The 14,446-nt window shown below is 39.9% G+C and overlaps 1 protein-coding gene and 1 long non-coding RNA gene across 44 annotated transcripts in view; one reads left to right on the plus strand and one right to left on the minus strand.

Moving 5' to 3' along the window:
• LOC310840285 (dystonin-like) overlaps positions 1–14,446 on the minus strand; it is a 298,340-nt gene that overhangs the window by 68,710 nt on the left and 215,184 nt on the right. For all 43 annotated transcript variants that reach the window (XM_083729601.1, XM_083729632.1, XM_083729623.1 and 40 more), the window contains one exon: positions 590–751. In XM_083729601.1, coding sequence (XP_083585727.1) covers positions 590–751 — 162 coding nt within the window. The remainder of the gene's footprint in view (positions 1–589; positions 752–14,446) is intronic.
• On the plus strand, positions 5,623–9,823 carry LOC310840751. Its single transcript, XR_014562088.1, has 3 exons — positions 5,623–6,294; positions 8,684–8,810; positions 9,240–9,823. It is a non-coding gene; the product is annotated as an uncharacterized lncRNA (long non-coding RNA).

Raw genomic sequence — 14,446 nt, forward strand, 5'->3', positions numbered from 1 at the left:
CATAGGTGAACAAAGTGTGAGGTAGACCTGCCTAGGGATAATCCCCAGGGAAGCCTAAGTACTTCATGTGCCTTTTGAATGCATGCATCTTTATTTGGACTAATATAATATAATATAATATAATTTTTTATTTATACCCCGCCCATCTGGCTGGGTTTCCCCAGCCACTCTGGGCAGCTTCCAACGAAAGATTAAAAATACATTAAAACATCAGTTATTAAAAACTTCCCTAAACAGGGCTGAAGACAGTTGAGTAGGCATTTTGCTTCAATCAGCATGACACAGAAAGCACCATGAATTATGTTTTGCAATCCTCTATTTCCTTTAGGCTTTTGACTTTCTACAGGTTTCTTTCCATGGACATTAAAATGACAGGGTATCCATGTGACAAAGGGTAGTCTGCTTCTGTAGGAGCTCTACATAAGCACCAGAGCACACATGGAGTTCTGGACTGGGGATTTTGTGCATTTTATTAGGCAGTCTACTACAATAATGTATAGTACTACTTTGTAGTGAAAATCAGAAATAAGAGCAAAACAAAAACAGCAAACTAAAAAGGTAAACAACAGTGCAAATACAACTAACAAACCTTTTTGTTGAGAGTTTTCCATCTTGTGTTAACATCCTCAAGATCACGCTCAAGGTTATCAGTACTAGCATTTTTAGCAGCACTCTGAATAAGGCCTTGACCCAACCAATTTACCTCCTGTTGCTTAACCTGCAGTGGTTCAATCTTTTCCTTCTCGAATACCTTCAGATCAAAAGGAAAAGAAAGAAAGAAAGAAAGAAAGAAAGAAAGGAAGGAAGGAAGGAAGGAAGGAAGGAAGGAAGGAAGGCAAAGGCACATTTAGATTATTAAGTCTGGAACATGCTGAGCATAAGTAACGACCAGAGCAGATATCAGTAGTAAAATCACACAGCATGTCATGAACATAGTGTTGAAAGACAGTATTTAGCTACAGAGTGTACATGTCAAATTAAATTATATACACATTAACCCAAACAGGAGTTAAGAAACTGCTATTACATAAAAAATAAGCACTGTATTTAAAAGGAAGAGACAAACATAGTGCCCCATACTGAATCTTCCTAATATAGATGCTCAAACAATATTTAAAGCAAAAGGTACACGTTGTGGACACCTATGTCAAACTAAAGAGGATGACATATTGTAGGTAGTAATTGTTCAGATATCTGTTCACAATAGCCCATTCTTCTTGGGGCTATGCAACTCTGTGCAAACAGTTATCCTTTGCGTATGGCCAGCAGACACAAGTAGCCCATAAAAACATAAGAGCCCTGATGGATCATGCCAAATGCCAATCTAGACCAACATCTTGTTCTCACAGTGGCCAACCAGATGCCTATGGGAAGCTTGAAAGCAGGACTTGAGTGCAAAAAGGACTTGTGACTCTGGTGTACAGAAGCATACTTCCTCCAACAGAGAGCATAGCCATCATAGCTAGCAGCCTTTGACAGCTCTATCTTCGGTGAATTTGTCTAATTCTTTTTTGAAGCCAGTCACTGTAATGGTCACCACTACTTCTTTGTCAAAGTTAAAACTATTCACTGGGAGGAGCTGGAGTTGGACAGTGTGGCCCCTACAGACCAAGTGAGCAATGAGATGCTGGGCACATGCAGGAAGGGACCTGCCCTAGTCCTAACTGAACAGTGGAGAAATGCAAGCGCTATCCAATGATTTGGGGACCACTATAGCATGGTGAGCCTGGACCTCAGGAATGGCCTGGGAGAATGAGCTGATCATGTGACTAAGGAACTACACCAGCATTCACCTTCTAGATAAGACTAGTAATGATCATATTGTTTTAGAAGTTACTGAAAACAGTGGGGACCATGTCCCTTTATTTCCCAGATGGTCTTCACTGGCAAGAAATTCAGGGACGCTTCACACAATGATATCCTAATGCAGGTTAACTCAACCCACCAACCTAAGTGATGTTCATTTGAGGACTTGCAATGGCTAGTGACAGAAAATATTCCACAGGCATCAAATGCTGTTGGTGATATTATGAACCCAGGCCATACAAACTGTGGTCTTAAAGCTTCTTACCTTTTTAGTAGTCCCTCCCCCCACAATCTTCTTTTTCTTTTTCTTCTTCTTCTTCTACTACTACAGACACTGTCCCTTGGCAGCAATTTCACTATAGTCAGCAAAATATTGTGAAGACATTGTATTGCAATACTGTACTGAGCTTTATTATTATAGCTTTACTAGCAAATATAGCTCACATCCTGAATATATATTTCAGCTGCCACTAGTAACATCATTCCCTGAATATAAGCAATGTTATGGGGACACTACAAGTGTACCTCAGTATGGCTAAAGTTATTTCTCAGAACCTATGAAGCTAGACTCTCAGGTAGCCCAGGACACCCAAATTCCTAGAACAGTCTGAAAATAAAGCATGTTTACAGTAGATGTACTTTAATATCAGTCCTAAGTATTTTTTATGCTCACATAATTGAAAACAAAAATAATAAGAAACCTCCCCAAGATGGGATACATAAATTGTACACCAAAATGGTCAAGCACGATACTAGTAGGAAAGCAGAAACTTGCTATGTACATAGTATAAGAAACCCAGATTTTCTAGGATAGTCTGCAAACAGCACATTTTCACACCTAAGTTTACGTCATAACAGCAGCCAGCACTTCAACACACAGCAAGCACATTTGACACACAGGACAGTGTGTGACCCATCTCTCCTCAAGGCCTTGAATCCACACAAATAACCGGGAGAATGGGGCTTTGCAGAGGCAGCGAGGAAGTTACGTCCGAACATGGACAGCTCACACACGTTTGAGACTACATGCAATAATCCTCAGACACGGTGGTGTGTTACATAGTAGCAACCAGGAACACTCTCTCTCTCTCTCTCTCTCTCTCTCTCTCTCTCTCTCACACACACACACACACACACACACACACGTATAAGGCTGTTTTTGCTGCACTCAACAGCACTATCTATTTGCAGGACACTGTGGGATTTGTTAAGGGGGGGCATTATAAAGCAGAGTTCTGAGGAAGCAAGTAGTTGAAAACAGCAAACAGGTCTTACCTTTCCCACAAAAAAAATATATAATATGGGCAAGTTCTCTTTACTTTAGAGAAATAAACAAGGGCTGGGATGCAAAAGCTAATTTACACATACCCAAGTGTTAGCTCAGTAGTATCTTTGGCAATCAAACAGGCAGGCACATGTACACACCCCAGTTCCATAAACTACTTTTGAAATTCCCCTCTCTTTCAAAAGAAGCTTCCTGTATTTGAGGTTGCTGTGTGAGAAACACAAGTCCTGCTCCAGTTTAGGCCCATGGAACTAGTAACACAGTCCTTCAATCCAACTCTCTTCTATTTCAGATGTTCATATATTTTTAAGACAATTCCATAACAATCCAAACCGAATTGTTCCCCTTGATTTGTTGTTTAGATATACATACCCACTCACAAAAGTAGGACTTGAGGCTAGAGTTTGCCAGAACAGCTTAGCAACAAGTCCTAAAATAACTCAAGACACAACCAGATCAGAGTGACCAAAAACAAAAAGAACAAAATTAAATTAAAGACTTCACAAGCTCCCCATGTTTATTACAAAGCTGTTTTCTACTTCCTTACTTCATTCACCGCTCAGTAAATGTTACAAGATCTCTTGTAAAAAATCCCCTACAACTTTAGGACTACTTTTTGGCATGAAGATGCAAGGAAATAATTTCAGTACGTGCAACAAGCCTTTAATCTGTGTACTTTGGAAACCGCAGCAATCTGAGCATCATTGTGTATACCTTTATGATGAACAGTGCAATCCTATACGTGCCAGCTCAGAAGAAGCATGCCCATTGGGTTTAATGGGCCTTACTCCCATGAAAGTGTGTACAGTATATGTCTGCAGCTGAAATCTGGTTAAATCTGAATAGGGAAGGCCTATCTGCCCTTGAATGGCATTGCCTGCTTGAAACATAATTTGAGGGGAGGGGAGGAGGGGTGCTGAACATCAATGCCTAGTGGACGCATTCCAAATAAAGGGTAACAGGCACCATCTGGACAATAAATAGCCATGCAACCAAACAGCTGGAAGCAATCAACCCTGTCACAAACTGCCCTTAATCAATTTACTGAAGTGACCATCTCGCCAATTTCTGCCTTCTAATAACTTGTTGGGCAAATGATTCTAAAGGAACTATTTGGGTAGATTAGCAAAATCTAAATATAAGCATTCATGATGCAATTACAGAAGAAAAATAAAAATAAAATAAAAATAAAATAAAAAATAACCCACCCTGCAGCATGAAAAGAATGCATTTAAGTTTGGAATTACCTTATAAGACAACATGCCATTGCACACTGTATCCAAGGTTTGTTCTATTTGCATGCCTGTAGTCCAAAAGCTGAATTCAGCGCTGATTGGATTTGCTTTTTGACAGCATGTGGTATTATTAGCCTCTAAAGCCTGACAGGACAATTCTATTGCACTTGTATGGGCCATATTACTTTCCTCAGTTTCATGCAAAATCACATATTTTACTAAGTCCTTATTACTAGCATGTAAAGCTGCATCATCATCATAAATATCTATATCCTGAGTTGAAATATCCAGGAGGTCCTTTTCAATCATCCTGTCTTGGGTGTCTAATGGCTCATTAACTTCAGCGCTGTTCCTCACTTCCTCTTCGTCTAAAGTGAAATCATATTCCCTCTCACCATCCTGGAGCCATTGGGGATGTGCTAAGAGGTCTTCTTTCAAATATGTCAGTGGAATGCAATGTCCATCTCCTTCCCCTTGGTTGCCCTCATAGTTCCAGAAAGGTTCTTGCTCTGTATGTGAAGCATTCTGCAATTTTACTCGACAGTGTCCACTGGTAGGGGCACTTCTGGAGGTAAGCAATGAAATTTGATGTTCACTACTAGAAATGGTAGGAGAAAATGATCCAAATTTACCCACAAACTGATTATCGTCTATGGAAGATATGCTCCTAAATTGAGTTTGTTCCCCTTCTAGCACATCTTGTTTTTCTTCTCTTTCTGCTGGAGGACTGCACAGACCAGAGTCGTCTTCTTCGGAAGTTAGAGAACTAGTCCCACATTTGACCTGGCCTGTTGCTGCTAAGTCGGACACATCAACAGTCCCAGCAAGTGAGCACTCACTTTTATTTGCATAGTCTGCAAAATTTGGTGGGACAAGCATCCTCCAGGATCTCCTATGTTCTTTCTTTTCTGTGTGATACTTTGCTTTGGGCAAGCCAGCTGTTCGAATGATGTCACTGTTCAGCTTAAGGGCATCAAAGATCATTTTTTCATCTAGCTTATTGGCTTCCCGTCCTCTGAGTTCAAAGACACTAGAAGAGGAGAGGGCACCATTGGAGCACAATGTACTAAGGTCCAGTGTTCTATGACTATACGGCAAAGTCCGATCTGAGAAATGCCTGGAGGAGAGGCTGCCTTTAGAACCTGAGTCAATCTGTTCATTCAGCCGCACTGTGTCATAGATTGACCTCTGGGGAACATAACAGTCTTCAATATTTATATCCTCTTCTTCTTCATCACCTTTTCCTACACAAGGAGGATTCTGGCGTAAACAGTCTGGCCTGCTCAGCGGCTTCCCCATTTCTGCAGGAATTAACAGGTCTAGCACTGCTGCTAGGCTATCTTATTGGAGACACGCAACACACATAAAGTAAAAATTAAAATAAAGTAATAGAAAAGCAGTTTTTAAAAAGTACAGTAAACTTGCCCTCAGCAGAAAGATGCTTACATACTAAAACACAGGAAATAATTTATGAGGCGGTTAAGGTCGTAATCAGTGCATCTGTGTAAGTTTACCTGGCTGTGATTTAAAACATTTCTCCCCCTGCCCCTAAAATATAAAGTGCTTGAGCTTAAGAGGGGAAACAACCCCCCCCCACCTTTTAATATTTTAAAATACTAACTCAATGCACAAAGACACCAACAAAATGTACAAACCCCCAAACCCCAGGAAAATCTTTAAGTGGCTCAAAAGACTCAGAACTTCCCACATAGCATTCCATTTCAATTTTTAGGTCAAAATGTGTGTCTTAAATCTCCAGATTAAGTCTTCAAAATGAATCAGCATTATAGCAGGCAGCACGCTATATTCAGGAGGTGACAGATTAACTGTAATCCATTTAAATGGCTTGCAGAATTCCATCTCCTTTATAAATAAGCCATGTTGTGGACGCTTTTGAAGAAAAAGAAACCAGAAGAGCTGTGGACTGTGGAGACCAAGGCACAGAGAAAGGCTTCAGGAAAAACAAAGGTATATCCAGAGTTGTAATAATAATAATAATAATAATAAAAGAAGAAGCTTTCTCCCCCTTTTTTGGCAGCAGCTGTAAATAACCTCGATTCAAAAGGCAGTTTATTCCTTGCTTCCTTAAAGCTTCTCTGTGGCGCGTTCAGAAGTTCCATGGGAAACACAACAGTTTTCTGAGGAGCCAGACCAATGAAATAATAATAATACAAAAAAGCAACGGAACAGAATTAGTAGAAAAAGAAACTTTCCCCCCAGTTTCACTCGCAGAACACATTCCTTGAAAGTTGTTGTCCTGTTTTAAGGCAACACAGCAGTAAACTAGAGCGTTTCTTCCTCCACTCCGGCACAAAGGCACAACAGATTCACATTCTGTTTAAATTCAGCAGGACTTTTTTTTTTTTTTTTTTTGCATAAACGGTGGCTACAAGAGCGTGGTCACTGTTTTCATCTCTGTCTTGAAGCGCAGCTGTAGCGAAGAAGGCATTAAACAGAGCTCACAACAATAAACGCTCACATGTCCTGCCCAGCGCAGCTGATAAGCTTTCCGGCTCTCCCTGGTTTCTTATGGTCTGACAGGCATCCCTCCCAATAGTGAGCTTAAAAGAAACGCCCTTTGCTATTCTTTAGGCAACATCTGCTCCTATCGCATTCGTTCCCTGAGTATTATTCCAACCGAGCATTAGGAGGTGCCTGACCTCTTAGCTCTTCCCCCTTACGCTTCCTGCCCCACATGACTTTACTTAGCCATCTTTCACTTTTACTGTTTGTCTTGTCTCTGAACGAGGCTGAGCCTTTTCAGGGGGAGGTGCACAAAGGAGCAAGTTCCTGTCTGCAGCACTCCTGCATATCGGAGTCTGTGCTCTGTAATTCTGGAGGAAAAGAGGGTGGGTGGGTGGTGGCTCACAAGCAGAATGGAAAAACCGGTGCTAATTAGTTCAAAATGTCAAAAATTTACTACATATTGCTTAACCGGGTAACCTGACACCATACAAATATGGACCAGACTACCCAGGACCCTTCTAAAACACTGACAAACTGCACTTATTCTGCTTCATAACAAAAATAATAATCCAGTACTTACAAATTATGCAGATTCACAGGAATCTGAATATAGTGGATGGTCACTTTTAATGGTATGTAGCATTATAAACTAAACTAACCAGCTGCATAAGAAGAATTCAATCAAATTGAATTACTTTCCACCATCACCATAAATCAATTTTAATTAACAGCCAGATCTTACTTCTGAGCAAGCCCCATGAAAAATCTCCATAGGATTGCATCCTTTGCTCTATATTTGTAACACATGTACATTATATTCTATAATTAGGGATTTAGCCGGCAAATTGGTCTCTCTGAATGACTACAGAATGCATTCTTCATTCACAATCCAGTTAATCCAATGAAAAGGGATTTGCTTGATATTTTTTTACACTTCCTGGCTCTCAGACAACTGCAAATCCCAACATGCAAAGAAGTGCTGAAACTTTTCAAAAATCTCACCCAGTACAGTACTCCTAAAAACCACACTATATTGAGGTAATAGCATGAGTAGTTTTACTTATTTGTTTCTGGATCTATTTAGATGGAAGGCACATTATATTTTTAATAAAATAAATAGCTAAAGCACTAAAAAGAGTAAAAATAATACAGAGCAAGAGAGCAGCTCATTTCTTAAAGCTGGTGTATTGTTAATTTATTTGCCATATGTATACCAGCATATCTACATATAAAAATGCCCACGTTGTTAACAACCATCATGTCCCACTAAAAAGACAATGTTTCATACCACAAGATGCAGTCACAACAAACCATATACAAAAACTACAGCAGAAAAGGATCCACTCCCTTGGGAAGGCAGCACTATAAGAAGGGATAGTCGAAGATAGGAATGAAGTTTCTGACAGTCCACTGTCATACATATTCACTACTCCAAACTAAATCTTATTGTGTGCCACAGAGGATATTCCCAAATAAAGTGCAGCAAGTGTTTTCAAAGCAGTGGCCCTGGATGGAGGGCAGGAGACACTATCTGGGCTCTGCTTCAAGCAGCAAAATGGGTCAGTACTGGAATGACAATGAACCTTAAGACCCTCCTTTGAAGGAAGTCTGTCACTCCCAACCCAGAATGTATTTATAGTCAGCTGAGCATGGATTTGTTGAACAGGCACTGTACATGTCCAAGGCAGCACCTGAACACGCAGCTACTCCTTCCATTTAAAAGAATGGGGAAGACCATCTGTAAAGGAGCTCCATGTGAGCATTAGAATATACAGAGGGCTCTGGACAAAGGATAAGGTCTGTATGCAGGTAGCCACCCCAAATGTATGTTGAGTTTTTTCTTTAATGTAGTGATAATAAATTATTATTCTTTTTTAATTTTATATTTAAGCTGCAAAACAGATGCAAATATTGAAGTTGATGCAGCAACAAAATATAATTTTACTTTTGAAGGCGCCTGTGAAGAAACCACATACTTCAGGGAAGACTTAACACATTGCACTGATTCAATCAACAAGGTAAGAGGCCACCATCTACGACACCAACCTAAACCAATTTAAATATTAGTTCAAGCTCATCAACTGGAATATTCATCCGGGCCCAGAGCTCCTATGAAGCGCAATTAGAAGGAACCTCTTGACATATATCTGAACACTGGAAATATACTGAAACGACCCTTTCCGCATCTAGTAATGGTCTAAATGGGGGAGGGGATTTAATGAGCCATTGAGTGATAGAAACTGACATAAATTCCATGTGCTTTAATAAATAAAAGAATAAATAAAGAGTGTAGCAGGTTTATGGCTGAAATATTTTGCAGACATTTCAAGGATTGTAATTACGTGGCAGAGATTGAATGCTGCGTCCCCACAACCCCACCCTAGCATGAAGTAGCTCATTAAAATGTTCAGCAAAATACAAACTAAACAAGGGCTTTTGTTTTTCAGGATCATCTTAGCTGGTTGGCTCTTTGTGAGGAAATGGGCATGGTGTAACCCAAGTAAAGCAAGTTCATCTGCTGAATTTTTCTTTTGCCCACGTTCATTCAATGCGTACTTTCTTTAAAGCACAAAGGTCTACAATAAAACTGAATGAAAGTGAGAGAATGAAAGAGAAACACAATGAAATACAATATGCCAGCTACTGTAAGTAACTGAAAATGGAGCTTTGATTGGAAACACTGAAGATTTGTTCTTGGGTAGGATTTCTGAATACAAAACAAAATCCTCTTTTCTCTATGTAAATACGGATAGATAAGATATAAGAACTACAAGCAGACAATCTTCTTCTCAGCTACCCAAAAGCAATACTCGTTAAAAGTGGACTGACTACTGTTAATTGTAAAAATATATGCCTATGGACCACCGTTCTTGGTAATGATTTCAAAGCAGAGTCACTAGTCGCAATTCCAATTTGCTATTCCCTTCCTCCAATAAGCTTGGGACTACCACTTGACCTTTATTACCTTACTATTACTTAGTGGTCTGCTTTGCACGTCATGTATATTCGTTTCTTTATTTCACAACATTTATATACCACTGATTATAATAAAACCTCAGAGCGGTTTACGAAAAGAATAAACCAGTAACAATAACAGTAAAAAAAATCACTAAAAACAAGTATTTATAACATTCAAAACAAGTAAAGACATCAATAAGCTAAAACTGGGTCCAGGCACTGTTCCAAGGCATGCACAACTGCTCCTAATTCAGATGTTATGGCTGAGTGACACCAGCATACTTATGGTACCTGGCCGCAAAACTTCTAATGGCAACTCCCAGTCAGGAAATTGTTGCTACCAATCTAAACTATACCAGGAAATGATCGGACCATGACAAAGCAGTGCACTTCCACACCCAACCTCAGTCCATCCCTCAGGTCATTTGGGGCAAAGACTACCATCAAGGGTGTCTCCTAAATTATGTGTTGGACCAATGACCATTTGAGATAGCTGCATAGTTGTAATGAAGGCCTTAAGTCTTGAGCTCAGCCAATACAGTGGCAGCCTCTAATGGATATTGAAGTAGTCCAGAGACTACCTTGACTAGCTTGATCAAGCATGCTGCTGGGCAACAGGGTAGTTGATAGACCAGCAGCATCCCCAGTCTGCTTCTTTGGCCAAGCACCAGGTACAGACCCTCTGATAGCGTGTCCCAGGAGATGGTGCATTTATGGACAACAGCAATACTCATACCCTCAACCCCTCACTGGAAACTACTGCTAAAACAAGGAATGGAGACCAAAAAGCTAGGTCTCTGCCTCAAATGGTGGTCGTCCACAGGAAACACCTTGGTTACAGATCATGATTATGCCGCAGAGAGACTTGCCACAAGCCCAAATTAAGATGACAGGCTAAGTCAAACCATGGCTTAGCTCAGTCTGGTGCAGCAGCAAAACAACTGTGGAGCAGCAAGATGACCATTATCTCCTCTTCGGGAGCTGCACACTTGCACTAAGACGTGGTTCGTCTTAGTGTGGCGTGAAAACCAGGTCACTGTCTGAAAGAAGCCCGCACTTTTGTGGTTGACTGTTGGCTTATTAATGGATAAAGTGGATAATATGAACCACTTTTCATATTCTTATTTGTAAATGAAGCATGGTTTAAAACTCATTTAAATATATAAAAATAGATAATACAGATTATTAGGAATAATATAATTAATTAAACCAACGCCCTATACCCACAGGTCTCAGGGCGGTTCACAGGATAAAATCACAATATAAAAACACAAAATACATAATCAAAATAAACACAAGAACAACCCAATAACCCCCCCCCCCAAATAATCAGAGAGGGAAAACAAAATTTAAAACACAAAGTATTTGTAATAAAACATATAAAAATACCCATCAGGTATCGTCAAGGAGTGGATTAAAAGATCAATTTAGCTATCTTTCAAATCAAAACATTTTAGCCCTTGGTCGTGTCTCCCCCCCCCCCCCCCATTGTACCCATTCATAGAATGGTTCATAGAAATAATAATACAAAGCTCTGTTTTTCTTCTTTTTGCAAACATAGGTGCATATCTTCAAGAAATAGAGAGGTCCTTCTGAAACGACCTTCAGAAGTGTGCTATTAAACCCATTCAAGTTGCCCTCACATAACCTGAATCAGATGCTAAAGACAAAGAAAGAGACTAATCTTTGTAGTCCAACAACAGGGATTTGTGAAGCTCTGTGTGCAACTGTTGCCAAAATGCATTGTTGCATGTGATGAACACATTCTGCCAAGCAAATTGGATCCAGACTTAGTCGTGCTTACGAGTAGATCCATTGAAATCAACAGGGCTTTAGAACTGATTTAAGTCCCGTTCGTTTCCAGTGGGTCTACTCTAAGCATGTCTAAGTGAATACAACCCAAAGATGTTCTAGATAAAATGTACATGGAATGAACATGCTGAGTGTTTTCATAAATAAACAAATAAATCAGAGTGTCATGCTAGGCCATGGGAGAACAAGGTTCAAATCCCCACTTGGTCATGAAGCTCACTGGGTGACCTTGGGCTAGTCACCAATTCTCAGGCTAGCCTACAGGACTGTTGTGAGGGTAATGGAGAGGGGGGGAGCTTTATGCTGCCTTGATCTCTTTGGAGGCAAGGGGGGATATACAATGTAATAAATAATAAATAAATATACAGTACCCCAATACAAGGGATGCGGGTGGCACTGTGGGTTAAACCACAGAGCCTAGGACTTGCCGATCAGAAGGTTGGCGGTTCGAATCCCCGCGGCAGGGTGAGCTCCCATTGCTCGGTCCCTGCTCCTGCCAACTTAGTAGTTCGAAAGCACGTCAAAAATGCAAGTAGATAAATAGGTAACACTCCGGTGGGAAGGTAAACGGTGTTTCCGTGCGCTGCTCTGGTTTGCCAGAAGTGGCTTAGTCATGCTGGCCACATGTCCCAGAAGCTGTACGCCGGCTCCCTCGGCCAATAAAGTGAGATGAGCGCCGCAACCCCAGAGTCGGCCACAACTGGACCTAATTGTCAGGGGTCCCTTTACCTTAAACTTTATCCCAATACACACGCACGTATTGAAACACCAGTTCTCCAAGTCAGAAGTTTCCAAAACACAATCAGACACAGAAAGAGCTTGTTGCAGTCTAAACCCAAAAAGTGCAGCGTTTACTTGCGATATTAAGAAAAAATTGTGAAAACTGTCAGAGAGAAAGAAGGCTTAACTTAACACAAATTGAATTTATTTTAATTAAATTCAGTGTTTTAATTTTAAAAGAACATGTAAAAACACAAGCTCTAAGAGGGGAGAAAGGATTAGTTTCTAAACTGTACTCTACGTTGCTCAATGTAACTTATGGATCTATGCCACCTCTTAACAAGATATGGGAACTGGATATTGGCACACAAATTATTCCCAAGGACTGGAATAAAACCTGGGCATCATGACCCTAAAAATCTGTTTCTGGTTTCCTTAGGGAAAACTTAAAAATGTTACACAGATGGTGTTGCAAGCCTTTGCAAATGTCAAAAATATTTTATTCTATATCACCTGACTGTTAGAGGGTTTGCAATAAACTTGGCACATATTATCATTTATAGCGGGAATGTCAGTTGGTGCAAAATTTAATTTAATTTTGAGAGAAATGATAAATATCACTAAAGAAAATATTGTTTGTTGTCCAAAATTAATATTACTGAATATTTTTGATGATACCAATGTAAATATATATTGTCAAGAACTAGTCTTATATATACAGTTACAGATAGGTAGCCGTGTTGGTCTGCCATAGTCAAAACAAAAAAAATTCCTTCCAGTAGCACCTTAAAGACCAACTAAGTTAGTTCTTGGTATGAGCTTTCGTGTGCATGCACTAACTTAGTTGGTCTTTAAGGTGCTACTGGAAGGAATTTTTTTTGTTTAGTCTTATATATGATCTTGACAGCATGAATAGTAATTGCAACTCAATAGAAAACAGCCCAAATATTACACTTTTGATATGATTTGGCATTGCTTTATGACATATACCATACTTTTCAAGACAACCTTTGTCACATGCCTGGCAAATCTACAACTATAGATGATCTGGTAAAGTTGAAAGTCTTTACTTTGTTATTTTAACTCATTCTACATTCCTATTTTATAGTTTTGTTTTTCATCTTTTATTTTTTGTCTCTTGTTCTAACAGTTCCATATACATTATAAAATGAAGTAATAATTACAAACTTTACCCAAAGAGGTAACATAATTGTTCCAATTCTTACTGCAAATTACAAAAAGAAAGCCTGAACAGGCCAGTAGATTGCATAGACTACAGCTCCTCAGGGATATCATTGATCCCCTTTCAAGGATGTGGTGGAGAAAGGCAGGGGAAATTCTCAAACGTCTGCTCATCCCATATTTATCTGGGGGATGCCTTGCATTGTTATATGGCAAGGAAAGCCATAAAAGAAAAGAAAAGCCAGTAAAACAATACAGAAAAACAAATGGTAGTAGCACAACCACTATCATCACAGTAGCAGAGAGATCTGCTAAGAGCCATCAAAGGGTTTGCAAAAGAGCTCTTAAAGAGCTTGTGAAATGTACGCAATGGTGGGTCCAGACATGCTTTCCTGGGGAGGGCAGTCCAGAGCACTGGTGCCATAACTGATATTGCCCTGTTCATTGTTCTCACCCACTGCATATCTGCTGTTGGGGAGATGCAAAGCAAGACCTCTGACGTTGCTTGGTCACACTGAAGGAAATACATAGGAAAAAGCAATCCTTTAAGTACTTTTTATGACTTTCAAGTTTAAAAAACCCATCTTGGAAGCAAGTGTACCTTAAAAAGTGCTTTCTTCCACTGCCCACTGTTATATCTCTTCAGGTCCTATTGTCTGATAACCTGAAAGAGGGCTTTTTCATCAGGGGAGCCCTATCTTTGGCTCAGAAGGGCTCCTTCTGTTATTTTTTGTATGCCAGGTAAATGATGCCTCATTTGCTCAGGCCTTTATATGCCTTTATTCTACTGATTCTGGTGTTGAGCAGGCAAGAGGACCTAGTGTTGTGCTTCCCTTCTGTGCCATCTTAGGAAATGAAAGTTCATTATGGCATGGAAGTTAACACCTAGTGCCCAAGGCAGGGTTGTTGTTTTTTTTGCTTTCAGCCACTGAGTTTATCTTAGGCACACTGGATATTAAAATAAATTCTGCCAGACAGCTTT

Source organism: Podarcis gaigeae (genome assembly GCF_964106915.1).
Source record: "Podarcis gaigeae genome assembly, chromosome: 3".
NCBI lineage: Eukaryota > Metazoa > Chordata > Lepidosauria > Squamata > Lacertidae > Podarcis > Podarcis gaigeae.